The sequence below is a fragment of the Ceratotherium simum genome, chromosome 23, assembly GCF_057802395.1.
Source record: "Ceratotherium simum simum isolate JZ-2026a chromosome 23, ASM5780239v1, whole genome shotgun sequence".
Taxonomy (NCBI): Eukaryota; Metazoa; Chordata; class Mammalia; order Perissodactyla; family Rhinocerotidae; genus Ceratotherium; species Ceratotherium simum.
Window position 1 is genome coordinate 30,172,028 of NC_141922.1, and position 17,659 is coordinate 30,189,686.

Below are 17,659 nucleotides of genomic sequence, written 5' to 3' on the forward strand. Positions count from 1 at the left end.
TTCCTAAAATTCTTACAAGGAAATAAAGGAGATGAGTCTGGTTCACTCCCTCTTGCAAAGACTTTTGAAAAAATGCAGGATTCCCAGATGCTTGCTGGAAATAGTGAGAAAACCTTGAACCACGCCACACACAGCAGTTAATATAATTGCCCTAACTGTGAGCTTAGCAGACTTATGCAACTGGAAAATTTTGTTCTTGAGCATTTGTGAGCACACAGATTCAGGGAAATAGGAATCTAATACTACAGGAATCGTTGAAGTGTCTTCAGGATGAATATAATGTTCAGTCACGGAGCGCCTCACTTCCTCCTCCGGTCTCACCTCCCTCCGCTCCCTGCGTTCCCCACAGCTGTGCTGGGAACCGCGAATGGCTCCGAGCGAGCGCGGGCGGGGGCGGCCACTCTCCGCTGCCTCCGAGGGGCCAGAGCCAGGAGGCGGGTGGAGACGAGGCGAGGCTAGGCAACAAGCGCCGGCGAAGAGCTTGGCTGCGAGCAGTTTTGCTCCTGGACCTGTCAAGTCAGACCTCACGTGTAGACCAGGAGGATCAGAGGAAGGCTACACACCCAGCGGCGCCCACGGAGCGCAGCCCAGATGTGCCCGGCGCCGCAGGTGAGTCACCCTGCCCTCCTCCCCAGCCCCGCCTCGTGTCCAACAGGTTGGCCAGGGCGCGGCTCCAAGGGGCCCCGTGGGTACACTTCCAGTCTCACCTGGGCAAGGTGCTCGGCTTCTCCCTGTACCGAGTCGTCGTTACTATTTAAACTCCTGCCTCAGCCCACGCCTGTTCCGTTCCTTGTCTTTTTGCCTTCCCTTCTCCTAAAATGAGAGCTCCGCTGGGTGCCAGGGAACGCTCCTGCAACACCTGCTCTCCGGGAAATCTGTAGGACAGAAATGGCTAAACCGAAGGGCGCCAAGTGCCTCCCCACGCGCGGGGGCAGCTGGCAATGGCGACCCCTCGTTCTTAGTGACTCACGGGGACTTCAATTAAAAGTCATTATTAATTATCCTTATTTCTCAACCAGGAGGTCAAAACCTGAGCGAGGAGGGAGAAGAAAATGGAGCGTGAATGACAATCAGACTAGAATGAGAGTGAATGGGAGCAAATGATGCGGCCCCCTCGCCCAGAGCACCGTCCCCCACGTGCTCACACCCCCGGTGAACCCTCCCGGGGAGGCCTGTGAAGCCTGCACAGTAAAAGAGGGAGGAATATACACCCTCGAGTTCAAAGGGACCCAGACTCGGTTACGACTTCCTCTGCTGTGTGAACTTTTCTCTTTGGTCTCCTGCGGGCAGGAGTGAGTCTTGCCATTCCCCTTGCTTGCGTTTCACCAAGAGTCATCTTGTCCTCCTCCGCTCTAGACTTCCCTCCTCCCTCCCCTCCCCACCCGGTCCACCCCCCTAGTAGCGAGGCTTTCACCGCGTCCACCTCCGGGGCTGGGGGCCTCCATTACAAAGTTGGGAGGGAGTGCATAAGTCCGGGAAGGGCCTCGGCGACCGGCATCGTGCCCTGGGGCTGCCCTCGGCTTGGACCACACCTGAGCATCTCCCTGGGCGCGACCCCTGTTCTCCTCCCAGACTCCGCGCACTCGCAGCTCCCCAGCAGCGAGAGGGGGAAGGAGTACAAGGGGTGGAGAAAGTAGGGGTGCGCGGGTGGGAGGCATCTCCCTCCCCTCGGGAGCCCGGGGAATCCCGGGCGCCAGCAGGGGCCGTGCCACCGCCCTCGCGGGACCGAGGCTTCCGGCGCGCCCCCAACTTTGTGGCGCCCTTAGGCAGCAGCGGCTGGGATGGAGCTGCCTCCCCGCGGCCGGGCGCCGCCGGACTCGCCGCTGGACAGCTGCTCCCTGACCTCGCTGGAATCCAGCGTCTTCTGCAGCGAGGGTGAAGGGGAGCCCCTGGCGCTCGGGGACTGCTTCACGGTCAACGTGGGCGGCAGCCGCTTTGTGCTCTCGCAGCAGGCGCTGTCCTGCTTCCCGCACACGCGCCTTGGCAAGCTGGCCGTGGTGGTGGCCTCGTGCCGGCGCCGCGGGGCTCTAGCCGCCGTGCCCAGCCCCCTGGAGTTCTGCGACGACGCCAATCCCGTGGACAACGAGTACTTCTTCGACCGCAGCTCCCAAGCATTCCGCTACGTCCTGCACTACTACCGCACCGGCCGCCTGCACGTCATGGAGCAGCTGTGCGCGCTCTCCTTCCTTCAGGAGATCCAGTACTGGGGCATCGATGAGCTCAGCATCGACTCCTGCTGCAGGGACAGGTACCCTCGAGGCGCGCAGTGGCAGGGCGTGGGGGCGGGCGCAGTGGAAGGAGGGCGGCAGAGGTAAAGAGTCGAGGCTTTACACAAGCCTCGCTGAACCCAGGCCTAAGAATACCAGCGGCCGCTTCTGAGCTGGAAGGTGGGGTGGCAGTGGGGGCTGGAAAGAAAGCATCAAAGCCAGCTTTTAGATTGGAAGTTTTTAACTTTCTTTGTCGAGTGAATGTGTGTCAATTCATTGATCAGGCAAGGGAAGTGAGGCCTGTAATAAATCTTTGGTGATTGAATAGATGAGTCAGAAAAGTTATGCTCCAAAAGACGCATGTATAGGGATGTAGGTTTCAGTATGGAGCTTCATCATTTATCAAACCTAGCACACTAGCTTTAAAAACTTGGATGGAGAACTCCTCTAAATACAAAAGATAGAAATTGTTCCTTCACTGTGAATGATAGTGGGACTTTGATGATGTTTTTGCTATTATCTTGGAATTACTATCATTTTTTCATGAATACCTTTCCATTACACACAAAAAAGTTCCATATGGCAAACTTCTGTTCTTGTTACAAGAAATTAGGTAAAAAAAAATACATTAATCTGAAGTAGCTTTGCTATGTATAGATCCTTTTGTATAAACGTCTACCAAGAAAGTGTCATTTTAAAAATAATCATCGTAAATGAGAAATTTTGAATACTATGGGCAGGAGACAATCTGGATAAAATACAAATGGATATTTTCTGCATTTTACTGAAATAAAAAGCATGACCTCACTGCTAAGTTTAATTCTCTTTTTACTTCTGTATTTTAAAAAAAGTTAGATTAATCACTAAGTTGTCTTCTCTAAAAGATACTTCAGAAGAAAGGAGCTGAGTGAAACTTTAGACTTTAAGAAGGACACAGAAGACCAGGAAAGTCAACATGAGAGTGAACAGGACTTCTCACAAGGACCTTGTCCCACTGTCCGCCAGAAGCTCTGGAACATCCTGGAGAAACCTGGGTCTTCCACAGCTGCCCGAATCTTTGGGGTCATCTCCATCATCTTCGTGGTGGTGTCCATCGTCAACATGGCCCTGATGTCAGCCGAGTTAAGCTGGCTGGACCTGCAGCTGCTGGAGATCCTGGAGTACGTGTGCATTAGCTGGTTCACCGGGGAGTTTGTCCTGCGCTTCCTGTGTGTGCGGGACAGGTGCCGCTTCCTGAGAAAGGTGCCAAACATCATAGACCTCCTTGCCATCTTGCCCTTCTACATCACTCTTCTGGTAGAGAGCCTGAGTGGGAGCCAGACCACCCAGGAGCTGGAAAACGTGGGGCGTATCGTCCAGGTTTTGAGGCTGCTCAGGGCTCTGCGCATGCTAAAGCTGGGCAGGCATTCCACAGGTATTCAGATTTCATTGATGCCTTTTAATCTGCAGTTGTTTGTAAGCATTAGTGCTTTGACCACAGTCCAAGGGAAGCACTCTGAATTGATTCTCAAAATTAGCAACTCCCGTACCTTACCCAACCATGATTTCCAAAAAGGCATTGGGAAGCAAAACCTTGAAGTTGTTATCATAGATATGAGAAGATGCCTCTCATACACTTTCCCTCCATAAGGCATTTGAGAAACAATTTGACCATTTGTTAACCTCAATTTACCTTAACCCAGCGCCCAGAAGATACACAAAAATTAAAGACCCTCTGCTTCTAGAAAGTTTCACATAAAATATGCATAAACAGCACATAAAAATATACACATAAATTATATATAACATATAGGGACGTAAGCGAGTTTCTTGTCTGTGTCCAAGGAAGTGCTTACCACACAGGTTTCCTGGCAGAAGAAAAAGTCAGTCCTCCAGAGCCTTCTCTGGCTTTGCAAAGAGAGATGACCAGGCACTGGTGGCTTTCCCGTAATTTTTGAAGGAACATCGGAAATATTTACTTTGAAAGAAAGCAGAAGACACGAATTAAGTGCTTTATCTAGTATCTGAGAATTTTATTGTCCCTGATCTAGGATGTATGAGATGGTAACAGGAATTCATTTGCTTTTTGTGTGTATCATAAAGACTTGAAAATCTAATGAATATTCTCCCTAGAAAATCTCCACACAACACACACACATAATTATACGTGAAAATTATAGTCAGGACCTGCTCCGTGGCTTAGCAGTTAAGTGCTCGCGTTCCCCTGCTAGCAGCCTGGGATCAGATCCCAGGCGCGCGCTGACGCACGCTTCTCCGGCCATGCTGAGGCAGCGTCCCACATAGAGCAGCTAGAGGGATGTGCAACTATGACATACAACTATCTACTGGGGCTTTGGGGAGAAAAGGGGGGGAAAAAAAGGAGGGGGATTGGCAATAGATGTTAGCTCAGGGCCAGTCTTCCTCAGCAAAAAGAGGAAGATTGGCATGGATGTTAGCTCAGAGCTGATCTTCCTCACAAAAAAAAAAAAAAAAAAAGGAAAATTATAGTCAAAGTCAGGGGAAATCACACAAATCCATTAAATATGATCCTTGCATCCTCGGGACTAATGATTCTCAGTGGCTGGCCCTGCAGCTGTTGAATGTTCTGGAGTACATACGTGTTACCTTATGTTTGACTTTAATGAAAATAAGAATCGCTTGAAAAGCTTGTTAAAATGCAAATTCTGAGCCCCAATCCGTAGAGTTAGATTTTAGTATTTGGAGTTGGATCCAGGAGCATACATTTTAACAAGTTCACAAGTGATTTTGATGTAGGTGATTCTTGGGCCACCCTTTGAGAAACGCTGGAGTAAGGATGACATATATTTAATACAATTCGTATTAATGCAATACATAGGAATGCAAATAATTTGGCTAGAGAGTCCTATAACCACCTTATTTCCTTAGATATATGCCTGACTGGTCACCTTGAAGAAGCTGATGGTAGTTGTCCTCAGTAGTTAACCTCAGATGGTTTTTTTTTCCACATCTCTAAGGTAATTAGGACTTATCCTAACATAATTTTGGTAGTGTATTTTCCTAGCTCGTCTCACACACCAGGATTTGATAATGGGGTTTCCAACAACTTTTTGAAGAACCACTCTTTGTTTTCTGACACACATAATAGGATGCTTTCTTCCAGTATTTATAAACTCTTCACAGGATTCAATTTAAAAACACCCAGTAAAAGACTACATTTTTTTCCCAAAAGAAAGGAAAAAGAAAATAATAGTAATTTCCACAATGTCACCTCTTCAAAGGTTTTTTTCAGTTCTAAAGCAGTACAAAGCTTTAATAAAGCCTTAGTTTATTGAAAGATATGAACACTTGCATAAATATTTGACAATTTTATCTTAAGCATTATATTTAGCAAAATATGGACATAGTTGGCTTATTTCCCCATGTATTAACTATAAAATAAATTGAGGTATTATAGAATAACAGCTCCTTGGGAGGACAATGGCAGGCCAGACAGCCTAGGTTTAAATCCTGGCTCTGTAGCTTTGACCTAGATATGCTGCCTCTCTGTGCCTCAGTCTCCTCATCTGTAAAATGGCATAATAATTACGATGTGTATCTCATCTTGTTTTTTAAGGATTATCTGAGTTAATAGATGTAACATGCAAAAATTCAGACCACTTTGTGTTTCTTTACAAAATTGTTGAGAACACTTCATCTTGAAATGAAAGCAGTCTCCCCAAACCCCATGCTTTTCCTCATATGCTGTCAATTTATTTCAGAAATGCAATTCAATACAGAGACACCAAGGCCAGTTTTCTAAAAGATATTCTAAAGATATTCTAAAAAATTTTCTGTTGAAGTGAAAGATCAAAATTAATATTCATTGATCTTTAAAAATAGCTGGTAAATAATTCAAGAATATCTCAAAATTTCAAGAACAAAATTCAAAATAATAAGAGCACAAATAGTGTATTAATGCATTTCAAGTAGTCTCTAGTGAGTGAATAAAAACTTTTAAATGATTCTAAGAGGTATTGCTCCGGACTTTGGAGACAATATCATTGTGACACCAGGTTGATATGACTTTACAATGTGGATACGCTTTTAGCAGTATCTCTCTAGTGTTCAGGAAGATAGCTTATTCAGATCATAGTCTCGTTGTGGGCTCATCTTACTCTCCTTAGGGCTTAGTCTTTTCAGAGATGGGAGCGGACTCTCTTGGGTCTGTCTCCCAGACGCTCAGTGAATCAACAGTGGGGAATCCACCAATGCCTCATAGTGAGTGAGTTCCCTAGTGTCTCCAGTCCCCCATGCCTTTTTGCAATGGAGGAATATTCTGTATTCAGGTCTGTCTCCTTACAGGAAAGCAGAAATTCTTGTATTCAAGGGAGATATTCCCCTATAGCTTTGGGATTAAGGAAGAGAATTTCAATGGGTGTCATGGGAGTTCAGGAAGCCCTCCTGATAGACCTCTAAGAGTGTCCTCTGAGTGTGCATATGATGGTCTCAGGTCCATTTTGCACTGATACCTGTCTTGCTTCTGCTGCTTCACTTCATTCTCATGGTGTACATCCTTTACTGCCTCCGGCTTTCAGATAATGATACCCTGATTGTATTAAACTTTAATGGATGATGAGAAAAACAGACACATAAAATATAAGGAGACAACATAAAACTGGCATTGAAAAATGTGCCTAAGTGATGCGTTGAAATGCAAATCTGACCAAGTAAGTCCTCCACATGCAATGCTGCAGACGCCTTTCATTGTGTAGAGTAAAGTACAAATTCCTATATACATCCTCTGCCTGCCTTTTAGTGTCATCTCTCACCATTTTTTAATAAATAGCAGTGTTTAATAAATACATAAGTGAATGAATGAGTCTAATTATGTTTCTTTCTGTCCTTCTCAATCTGGCCCCATCAACTAGACTACGAGCTTCCTGAAGACAAAGATTACGATTTATCATTTATCATCTATCATCCCCAGAACACTGCCCAATGCTGGAGACATATTAAATGTGAAATGCATGTTTCTGGGTGGATAGCAGGGAAGAAGAGGGAAAGAGAGGGAAGGAGTGGGGAGGGAAGGAGAGGTGCCAATGACTGACAACAGTTGCTCTATTACAGGATTACGCTCTCTTGGAATGACAATCACCCAGTGTTACGAAGAAGTCGGCCTACTGCTCCTGTTTCTGTCTGTGGGAATTTCTATATTTTCAACTGTGGAATATTTTGCTGAGCAAAGCATTCCTGACACAACCTTCACAAGTGTCCCTTGTGCATGGTGGTGGGCCACAACGTCCATGACCACCGTGGGATATGGGGACATTAGACCAGACACCACCACGGGCAAAATCGTGGCCTTCATGTGTATCTTATCGGGAATCCTCGTCTTGGCCTTGCCTATTGCTATTATTAACGACCGCTTCTCTGCTTGCTACTTCACCTTAAAGCTCAAGGAAGCAGCTGTTAGACAGCGCGAGGCTCTGAAGAAGCTTACCAAGAATATAGCCACTGACTCATATATCAGCGTGAACCTGAGAGATGTCTATGCCCGGAGTATCATGGAGATGCTTCGATTAAAAGGCAGAGAAAGAGCAAGTACTAGGAGCAGTGCAGGAGATGATTTCTGGTTTTGAATTCACTTTCAACTTATTTACAAAAGCTTGTGTAAAACTAACTCGATTGATAAAGCCTTGATATGGATGTCTGTATACTGCTGAGGAGTCTCTTTTGAGTACTTCCTGTGTTAATTTTAGTTGATACATTGCTTGTTCTACTAAAATAGTTCGCATCCCCCAAAACAACTATACATTTCTTTGACACATTTGAACCTCAAGAATAGCCATTTAACACAACCCAGTACAACTAAGCCAATATACACATCTGAATTGTCAAATATAAAATAATATTGCAATTCCTACAACAAAGTTAAAAGTTTTATGTATCACTAATTTTAAAAGTTTTTTGCACCACTAATTTAAAAAAATGGAAGTTAAACTGCATAGCCCAGAGAAAAGATAAGTGAATATTTAAGAACACACTGAATAACTTTGCAATTTAAAGATATTCTCCAAGTAAACAAATCAGTCCTTTCTCCATCAGTTAAAGCCATTGAATATAAAAATTGGCTTTTCAAGAGAAAATCTTGATTTGATGGTCATAGATGTTGTCCCTATCTTCCCTCTGGTGCAAACCACTGGTCACAAGTGGACTGGGCCCTTTACTCCATCTTTACTATCGGAAGTGGGATTCTGCAACTGCTTAAACTGCAGTAGAAGAGTGATGCACAAAGGCTTCCACAATTGCACATCTTCATCCTCCCCACTGAGTGCAATTTGTGGAGTATAAAGTAGCTATCTCTTAGTACTCCATGGAAATTAGATGGTCTTAAAAAATCTCATTATTGATGTAGTGTGCAAGTTATGTCTTCAAAATCATGAATATGTAAAGGTGAGGTAGTGAACATCCTAAATTTATACACTGAAATTATAAGTCTTATTTCACAAAATGAGAATGATATGTTGAATGATTTCACTGGGTGAACTTGAAGATCTTTTATTTGTTAACAAAAAATATGGATAGCTCTTGGACTGTTGGGGTAAATAGCAAATGTTCAAAGTTTGCACGCATTTGGACAAGTGTTTTAACAGTAATTCATGATAATAATAAAATTCCTAGACATTCTGTTATGTAATTAAAGCCAAAAGCTCTAAACCTAAGAATTAGTTTATGATTCCCAAATCATAGTAATCTAGTAAATGAGATTTTTAAAACTAGGCATAATAAGGAGTATCATTTTAATATCTGCATTCTCAATGGGTGTAATAGTGCCCCCAAGAGAATGAAAATTGGTTCTTGGGAAGCAAAAATATCTTACTCTTTTTATTCATAAAACACATATATATATGCAATACATAAACAGTTATAGAGTATATCTATGGTATTAGAATTTCATGGGGTGGGAAATTAGAAAAAAATGCCTAAGAGGCTCCTTGCCGGGGTTGAGGGGTGATAAGAAAGAAGTATTGAGAAATACTGCTTTAATATATGGCTATACCATATTTCATCAATTCTATTTGACACCCTATTATATCATGAACTAGAAGGAAAGGAGGGGAGGCAGGGAGGGAAGAAGGAAGGAAGCAAGGAAGGAAGGAAGCAAGGAAGGAAGGAAGGAAGAAAGGAAGGAAGGAAGAAAGGAAGGAAGGAAGAAAAAAGAGAGCAGGCTATCAATTTTAAGATGCCATTGATTGTAAAATGCATCCAGATTTTGGATATGTGAAAATTTAAAATACGCACCTTAAAATCAGTGAAGTATTATTTTTACTACCTCCGGTGTTCTGGTATGCATGCTTAAGCTGTAAAAACATTTTCATTGATGGCATGAGTTTTAGATTGTACGCTAAAATACTTTAATCCACATGGCTTGTTTCCACTTCTCCCAAATATTGTGAAAGACTTAGGAGATATGAGTAGAAATATAATAAATATTTTCCCTCTTACACAGTTCACAGGTTCTAGAGCATGGCATAGTGCCACTAGTCCTAGTATAAATCTCTCCACAGTCTAAAGGGGAAATAGAGGTTAGACACAGGAGGCAAATTTACCCTGACTTTCTAGAACTCTCTCCAATAAGAATGGTTACTGTGATCCAGGACTCTGCTCTGTATTCATCATGTATTTTGCCACTTTATCCTCAAAATATCGGTATTATACAATTACTATTCTTAGATTCTTCTAAGTATATAGTTTATATATTTATTCATTCAACAAATATTTGTTCAGGACCCATCTGTGTGCTGAGCACTAGAGATTCTTTGTTAAACCAGATCAAGTCCTAATCTCTTGTATTTAATATTCTATTCGAGGGTGTGAGGGGAGCAAAGATGACAAAACTGAGGCATAAAAAGATGAAGTTTTTGTTGTTAGTGCTATTGAGTCCATTCTGACACCTAGCAACCCTATGTACAGCAGAGCAGAACCCTGCCCCGTCCTTTTCTGCCATCCTCTCACTTTCTGGCGCTATATCAGACAATGCTCTGCTGCTATTCATAGGGTTTTCGTCGCCAATTTTTTCAGAAGGGAATAGCCAGGTCCTTCTTCCTAGTTTGTCTTATTCTGGAAGCTCTACTGAAATCTCTCCACCATGGGTGACCCTGCTGGTGTTTGAAATACTAGTGGCATAGCTTTCAGCATCACACAACACACAGCCGCCACAGTAAGACAACCGACAGACGGATGGTGTGGTTCCCTGACTAGGAAATGAACTAGGCCACCGGGGCTGGCTAAAAAGATGAAGTTTGGCTGAATTCGCACAGCTCATAAATGGGTGACAGAGCTGGGAATAACTCCCCATCTGCTGGACCCTGAAAATGATACTCCTAAAAGTCACGTTACCGATTTCGTTATTCTCACACAACCTGTGTAAGGGATTCACTTCGTCGGCAGGCATGCTAATTTCTGTGGATGGAGAGGATTAATATGCCTTAAGAAAAATATCAGCTTATTCTCAGAGGCAGAATGGTGCTTTTAAGGAATGGTTGTTGTCATGCCTTACAGTCATTATTAGACAAGGAAAATATAATCTTTAGAATAATTAATAGTTAGAAAGTGAAAAATGAAAAAAGCTATTTGTTACATATGTTTTTTTCCTACCACAGAAGATTCTAAACATGTTCTCCACAAATGTGGTATGTTAGGTGTATAACTTTTGTTGAGATATGGACATTTCAAAAGAAATTTTTAAATACCACTGCTTGGTCAACTTTGTTGTTATGTAGAATAGCAGTGTCCTTATTCAACAAATGTACATATAAACAAAACAAATTTAATTTAACTAACAAATCAAAGCAGGAACTCTGTTAATTTTATAGCCTATCATTTAAAAAACATTTAACAATTTTCAAAAATCTAAGAATTATTGCTGTAAAACAATATTTAATTTATTTGGAAATATAAATAATGGAATTATTCACTTTATTTAAGCTATTTAGAGAACACTAATTAAAAATATTTGAGTGCACAGGGTGCACGGAGGTAATGCTTGAGTACCTAAAAGCAATTTTAAGAAAGTACCTAAGTATGTCTAGTAGAAGTGGCATCATGATCATGTTTTCCTGTTTGTCTTCTATATATGCAAGGAATTGTTGCATTTATCATTTTAATGCAAATTAGTATTAAATATAATGTATTCAATGCACAAAGAAGTTAACTGAGGTAGAAATCTCAGTGCTGTGTTTCGTTGTGGAATTCATACTCTCATTAAAATCTTTTGACTAGCTCTTGTAGAAAATATATATACTGGCCCAAGTTGTCTAAGCAAAGCATTATCATTGGGTACGCTTACTGCTGTGACAAATATTTCCACTGATAGATTTTGTTAACGTGAAAAACCTGCTCTTTTGAAATATTAGCCATTAATATCTCTGTCTTATCCATCCTTCAGTTCAGGTCCAAGAAGACATTGCTTGGCAAATGATGTGGGTGATTTTCCTTTGCAACTCACTCCCACCCCCAAATCTCTCTCCAAGCTATATTGATATACGGGAGAAAAATGTCACATAAAGAGAGCTTTCCTCATAAACTCCACTGGCACTTGCTTACATAGTATGTCTTTAGAGGTAAGGGGATAACCTGGATACTCACCATCTTCATGTCCTCACTCGCCTTATATTAAAGTCATTCCCTTGCTTACCCCCTCAACTCCACTGCCCGTCTCTTCCTTCCTGGTATTCAGTTGGTAAAACCCAAACACTAATTACATCCCATCCACTGCCTACTTGTGCCTGCCCCTGCAGAGCTGATCATGATTACAGAAAAAAACAATATATGCTGATGGCTCTCCTTTCATATTTATGCCTACAAGCCCAAATGGGTTCTTACTGCTGCTAAGCAATCATACAGCAATTGCTGAATCTATTCCCTCTCTCTAGATAAATATAAACATCTAACACCTCCTTTTATTCCACTTTTGCTCAGAAAATAGAATCAGAAGAGATTTTCCAAGGGCCAGCACCCACATTTATCCACCTACCTCCATCTGTGCCAAACACTCTGCCTTTCCTCCTATTATAAGGGTTGAACTGTCCATTCTATCCCTTCTCTCCAACTCCAGGACATCACTTCAGAAAGCCTTTCCCCTCTCCCTCCTGTACCATCACCATTTCCCCTCCCTACTGGATCATTCCTTTCAGCAGAAAAACATGATTTAATTTTTCCTGTCCTAAAAACAAAAGCAAGCAAACAAACAAACTCCTTGAATCTACTTCCTCCTCTAGGAAACACCCCGTTCCCTGCTCCTCTTTATGGCAAAACTCCTTGACAGCATTTTCTATTCTTATTCTCTCCATTTCTATGTTCACTTTTTTCTTCCTATTGTTTCTTGAAAATCCACTCCATTCAGTCTCTCACTCCTACATGTCCTCTAAAACTGTTCTTCTCCAGGTCAGCAATTACCCCATCATTGCTAAATCCAGTTGTCAATTGTCAGACTTCACATTGCTTGATCCATCAGCAACATTTTACAAGGTCAGTTATAGACGTCCTTGAAATACATTCTTCACTTCACTTCCAGCCCACTCTCCTGATGCCCTGCTACCCCACTGCTCAGTCATCTTTTCTGATTGAGGTGGTCAATCAGGGCTTAACCTTCAGTTCTCTTCTCCTCTCTATTTTATTGCTCCTTTGGTAAACTCATGGCTTAAATACCACTGACACTTAGTCAATTCCCAAATTTCTATCTCCAGACTAGACCTCTCCTCTCACTTCCTGCATCTTCAGATTTGTGTACATAACTGCTTATTCAATATCTGCACCTGGATGTCCAACAAATATCTCATGATTAGCACATCAATACCAAATTATTGATATTTCCCCCAAACTCTATCTTAGTTCAAATCCTCTGAGAAGCAAATGCCAAGACAGATGATGATTGTAATATTGATTATGTGCAAGACATTTAGTGCAGGAAAAAAGGCATGTGAAGGATAAAGAGGAGGAATCTAAAGAAGGTAGAAGAACCTTCAGACCATGATACAGATCTGACACCTGTGAAGAAGAGGGAGAGAGGAGGATTGAGTAAAGAGGAAATCTGATTGCAGCCCAGTTCTAAGAAAATTTCCGCCGGATTGATGGAGAGTCCTAAGCAAATGTAACCCATTAAGAGTCTCACCTCTTTTAGAAATGGGACTGCATTAATACTTCAGAGGGCAACAGCTTGGGCTGCCAGTCAATCCTGCTCCCTTCAGGAGGAGATCCAAGCAGTGCATTTTCATGGCCACCACAGTCAAGCCCTGGAACTGCACAAGTGTGCTTCTGCGTGAATGTTCAGAAGTATCCCCTCCATGAATCTCATGGGTCTCTCTTTCTGAGGGAAAACTTACAAAAAGGAGTTGGTGGATGAACTAGAGCATTCATGCTACAGTTGGTCTTGAAATAGAAGCTAGCAGTCATCCTCTCCCTCCTTCACTATCCACAGCACCCCATCACAGCGCATTACCCTAGCATCCTAAAGCAGTTAGAGAATTCTAGTCTGCTTATGTTAACGTCAGAGAAAAATCTTACATCCTAGAAAACGCTTTTATCATTATTGTGTACTGAAGTGCACCACAATTAGTTATGCTGCACAGAATCCTCATTGCCATGCTACATACTTTTATTCTTGAATAACAAAAAAAAGGGCATTCATGAAATGGTATTCCAGGGGGGTATTTCAAAACAATTTAAATCCCATTTATTATTCATTTCTGAACTGGTAATATCACATTCGGTATGATTCTGTTTTAATGGGCTCTATTAATAATCCAATGATTCTGAAAAACACTTTCATGTTTACATATTAACTTATGTAAAATCATTGAGGTAGATAAATACATTTAGCTTTCAACAACATGATGCAACTAAACCTGAAATAACAAATAATAGATATGTTGACTTTTGGATTTCCCTTTCATGTTCTAAATTGAGCTACATTCCTTCCAATTATGTGAAACCTCACTTTGCCTTCTTTAGAAGGTCTATAGTCTAAGAGATTTTATAAGTAAAAGAAGATAATGGTAACGTGTGTATTTTCTACATTATTCTATTGTTCAATATCCAAATTATTTCCAAAGAAATAATAATTGAACTAAAGAAGTTTTGACAAGTTTGGTGCACCCACGTGCATGCACACACACACACACACACACACACACAGAAATAAAAATGGTAACAAATTATGGTACTAATGGTAACAAAAAGGGTAACAAATGTGATTTTGAAGTTATAGGAGGGGAAATATTCCTTGACATATATCAACAATCACCTCAATGCTTCGCACTGGATAGGTAGATAGAATTTCAATCATCTATCTAAGTAAGAAAATCAAATCTTCTTTAAAAAGTAATTTCAGTTTCTCTAAACCAAGACAATTTTCCCAAAACCATGTCTTTATACATGTCTTTGCTGTACAGCTAATGTTTTATCTTAAAGTAGTCTATAATTATTATTGTCAACTAATTCTAAATGGTACATGTGAAAATAAAAGACAGTTACAGTTGCTATGGAAACTATACTTTGTAGGAAATCCATTTCAACAGACCTTGCTCCTAAAGTTAAAAGAAAAAATACCTTCACATACAATAGTGCCACCTTGACCACAGGCCATCAGGAAAAGAAAGAAAAAAGAGTAAATGAATAAAAATGTAAAAATAAAAACCATTCTTCCACCTTTAGCTGTACACGTAGCTTCTTTCCTCACGTGAGCTAATTATCTCTAAGATTTCAGACAAAGGAAAATTACTACTCCCTGCAAAAATCTCTATGCATAACAGTGGAATTTCTTTTTTAACTTTAAAAATAGAATATCTAACCTTATAATAATAATTTTAACAAATATACTATCAACAGACATTTGAAAAATTCTCTTAGTATTCTTCTACTCTCCCTTTTTAACTAATATTCTATATGTACTGTTTTTCACACAGTCTAATAAAATATGCTAATGAAATAACTCAAAGCAACCCATTTGTTTGATTCCAAAATCCTCAATGCATGGACAAATAGATCCAATCTCTCCACTTGGCATTCATCATATTATCTTGTGAATGAATCTTATTTATTTTAGCAGAGAAACTTTAGCAGATACATTGGACAATTCAATTAGCAAAATCATCTTTCTCACCCACTGCTAACATCTATTTTCTAGAACTGTTTTTCAGAGCACAGAGGAAGAGTCACCCCAAGCTAACATCTGCTGCCAATCTCTCTGTTTGGTGTTTTTTTTTTTTTTTTTTGTATGTGAGCCACCACCACAGCATGGCCACTAACAGACGAATGACATAGGTTGGTGCCTGGAAAGCGAACCCGGGCAGCCGAAGCAGAGCATGCTGAACTTAACCACTAGGCCACCAGGGCTGGCCCCAAGATTTTTTTTTTACTTAATTTCATATGCCACGCTTTCAAGAACATTGTACGTCTGCAGAGAGAGGGGCTAGTTAACTGGTATTTACATGAGCAGAATAATTTATGATCTAGAAACAAAAAAGGATTGTGGAACGTTTTGTCCAATTTGTATCCGAATTGGCCAGGACAGTATAATAATAGCCTTTTGCCACCTTCTTTCAAATTTCAAAGAAGAGTAAATTTGTGGATCACAAAATGGGTTATAAAACAAAACACACATCTTGCAGTCAAATAAAAGTAGTTTTTATAAAACAAATACTGGAGCCATTTTTGATACCTGTGTAGTATTCCTCTGTGTTATTGTTTTAACACCAAAACAAGATCTCTATTAGAAGTAATTACATGGCTCTTACTCCTCAATTTGGAAACTACTTGAATTATTTTAACATACAGGTTTGTTATTTTTATACACTGCAGATCAAAAACCATTAATGGATAATGAAATAAATTGATTGAGTTGTGCCCACTATTTTTTTAATGGAGTGGATAGAATAGAATGGAATGGAGGACTAGAAGAGAATAGAATGAAATGGGATAGGATGGAATATAATAAGATAGCATAGCATAGCATAGCATATAATATATTAAAATACACCTCTCAAGTCCTGAGCAAGAAATTGCAAAAAAGCAGTGCATTTAATTATGAGAGCAGCAGGAAAAGGTCATGGAGAGGATATGCTGGAGGCATGCATTGGCTAAAACAGGATTACTTGGTCTTATTTCTTGATTTGGTAATATATGATTTTGTCTGTCATTAGTTAAGATTTCACAATTCAATTTTATATCAACATAATTTGCAGTTGGTTGTGAGCCAAGATAAGTACATTTTGCCTGCTATTGGCAAAATCATGTATTCCAAGGAGGTTTTTGTTACAAAATACATAGAAATATATTTTTTGAAAGGTTATCAGTGGTATGACAGTCTCCTAGTGGATGGTAATAGCAATATTTTAGTTGAATTGAAACAAATTACAAAATGGATTATGTTATTGTATTAAAAAGAATAATGTGAAAATTATTGGACATGTTTAAGATCTATAGCTGGAACTTAAATTGTAAATAGTGAGAATATTTGAAACAAATGATCTCTGTAAACAGCAAACTTCTACTTCATTTGAACCAAATACTAAAAAAAAACAAAAAACTTGTGATACATTTACAATATAATTTTATTAAATGGACAAACCTCAATAAAAATAACAGATTTAATTATATTAATTTTAGTGATATCCCTGCAAAGGAAAGATTTAAAACTTCAAAATTGAAAAAATAATTGGAAATACAACAAACTGCCTTGTTGATGTCCCCAAAATATTTTCAAAGAAAAAAATTAATTTATCAATATAATTCCCTAATTTTCTATACCTGCTAATGAAAAAGGTATTTTTATTTATTTGGTTTATAATTTGGGACAAAAGAGAAAATAAAATGGCTCACAAAACCTTCCAAAGAGTTATTCCTACAGTAGGTATGGAAATGGAACATATAATTTTTTAAATGATATATCAGCTGACAAATTCAAAACTGTACATCCTAGTGATAACACAATATCTAGTATTTTTGCCTAAAATTAATTAAACTTATGTCATCATGAAATTTATTGGTTGTCACAGGAAAAGTCTCAGAGAGCTTCTGTTGGGAGACAATCTGCCACGCATCTCTTGCATTTCTGCATATCTTGCAAACAGAAGCACTGATAGCTTTGTTCCAGAATATCTTTTCAAGGATATCTGTATAGCACAAAATGTTGGAAAATAGAGATAGTGTCTCCCCTGAGACAGAGGTAGATTTGTGTGATGCCCAGGATAATAAAGATACTATCTCCCTTTGAGTCAAAGATTGGACACATTTACTTAAAGTTTTTTAAAAGATTAGGGTTTTCTAAACTTGAGTTTCTCAACTGTGAAACACATCCACTGCATGTGCATCAGTGACCAAAGCCTCCTCCATGTCACCCCCATGGGACTTGGGAAGCAAGAGAAATATGAAGCTCATGCTGCTTCATTTGCCATGAGTAATAAAGTCCTTCATCTCTGTCCCATGAGTCTCATGTCTTTTGCCAGGATCTT

At 40.3% G+C, this 17,659-nt stretch overlaps 1 protein-coding gene across 1 annotated transcript; it reads left to right on the top strand.

The window, feature by feature from the left end:
• Positions 1-464: 464 nt before the first annotated feature.
• On the top strand, positions 465-9,156 carry KCNV1 (potassium voltage-gated channel modifier subfamily V member 1). Its single transcript, XM_004431278.3, has 4 exons — positions 465-609; positions 1,020-2,248; positions 3,092-3,621; positions 7,275-9,156. The coding sequence occupies exons 2-4, from the start codon at positions 1,782-1,784 to the stop codon at positions 7,784-7,786; spliced, it is 1,509 nt and encodes a 502-aa protein (XP_004431335.1). The 5' UTR covers positions 465-609; positions 1,020-1,781; the 3' UTR covers positions 7,787-9,156.
• Positions 9,157-17,659: the final 8,503 nt, after the last annotated feature.

Excerpts from the sequence above, each read along its gene's own strand:
- KCNV1 (XM_004431278.3), top strand. The coding sequence starts at position 1,782 with ATGGAGCTGCCTCCCCGCGGCCGGGCGCCGCCGGACTCGCCGCTGGAC. Across the intron at positions 2,249-3,091 it reads GACTCCTGCTGCAGGGACAG|ATACTTCAGAAGAAAGGAGC; the intron begins GTACCCTCGAGG and ends CTTCTCTAAAAG. Across the intron at positions 3,622-7,274 it reads GCTGGGCAGGCATTCCACAG|GATTACGCTCTCTTGGAATG; the intron begins GTATTCAGATTT and ends GCTCTATTACAG.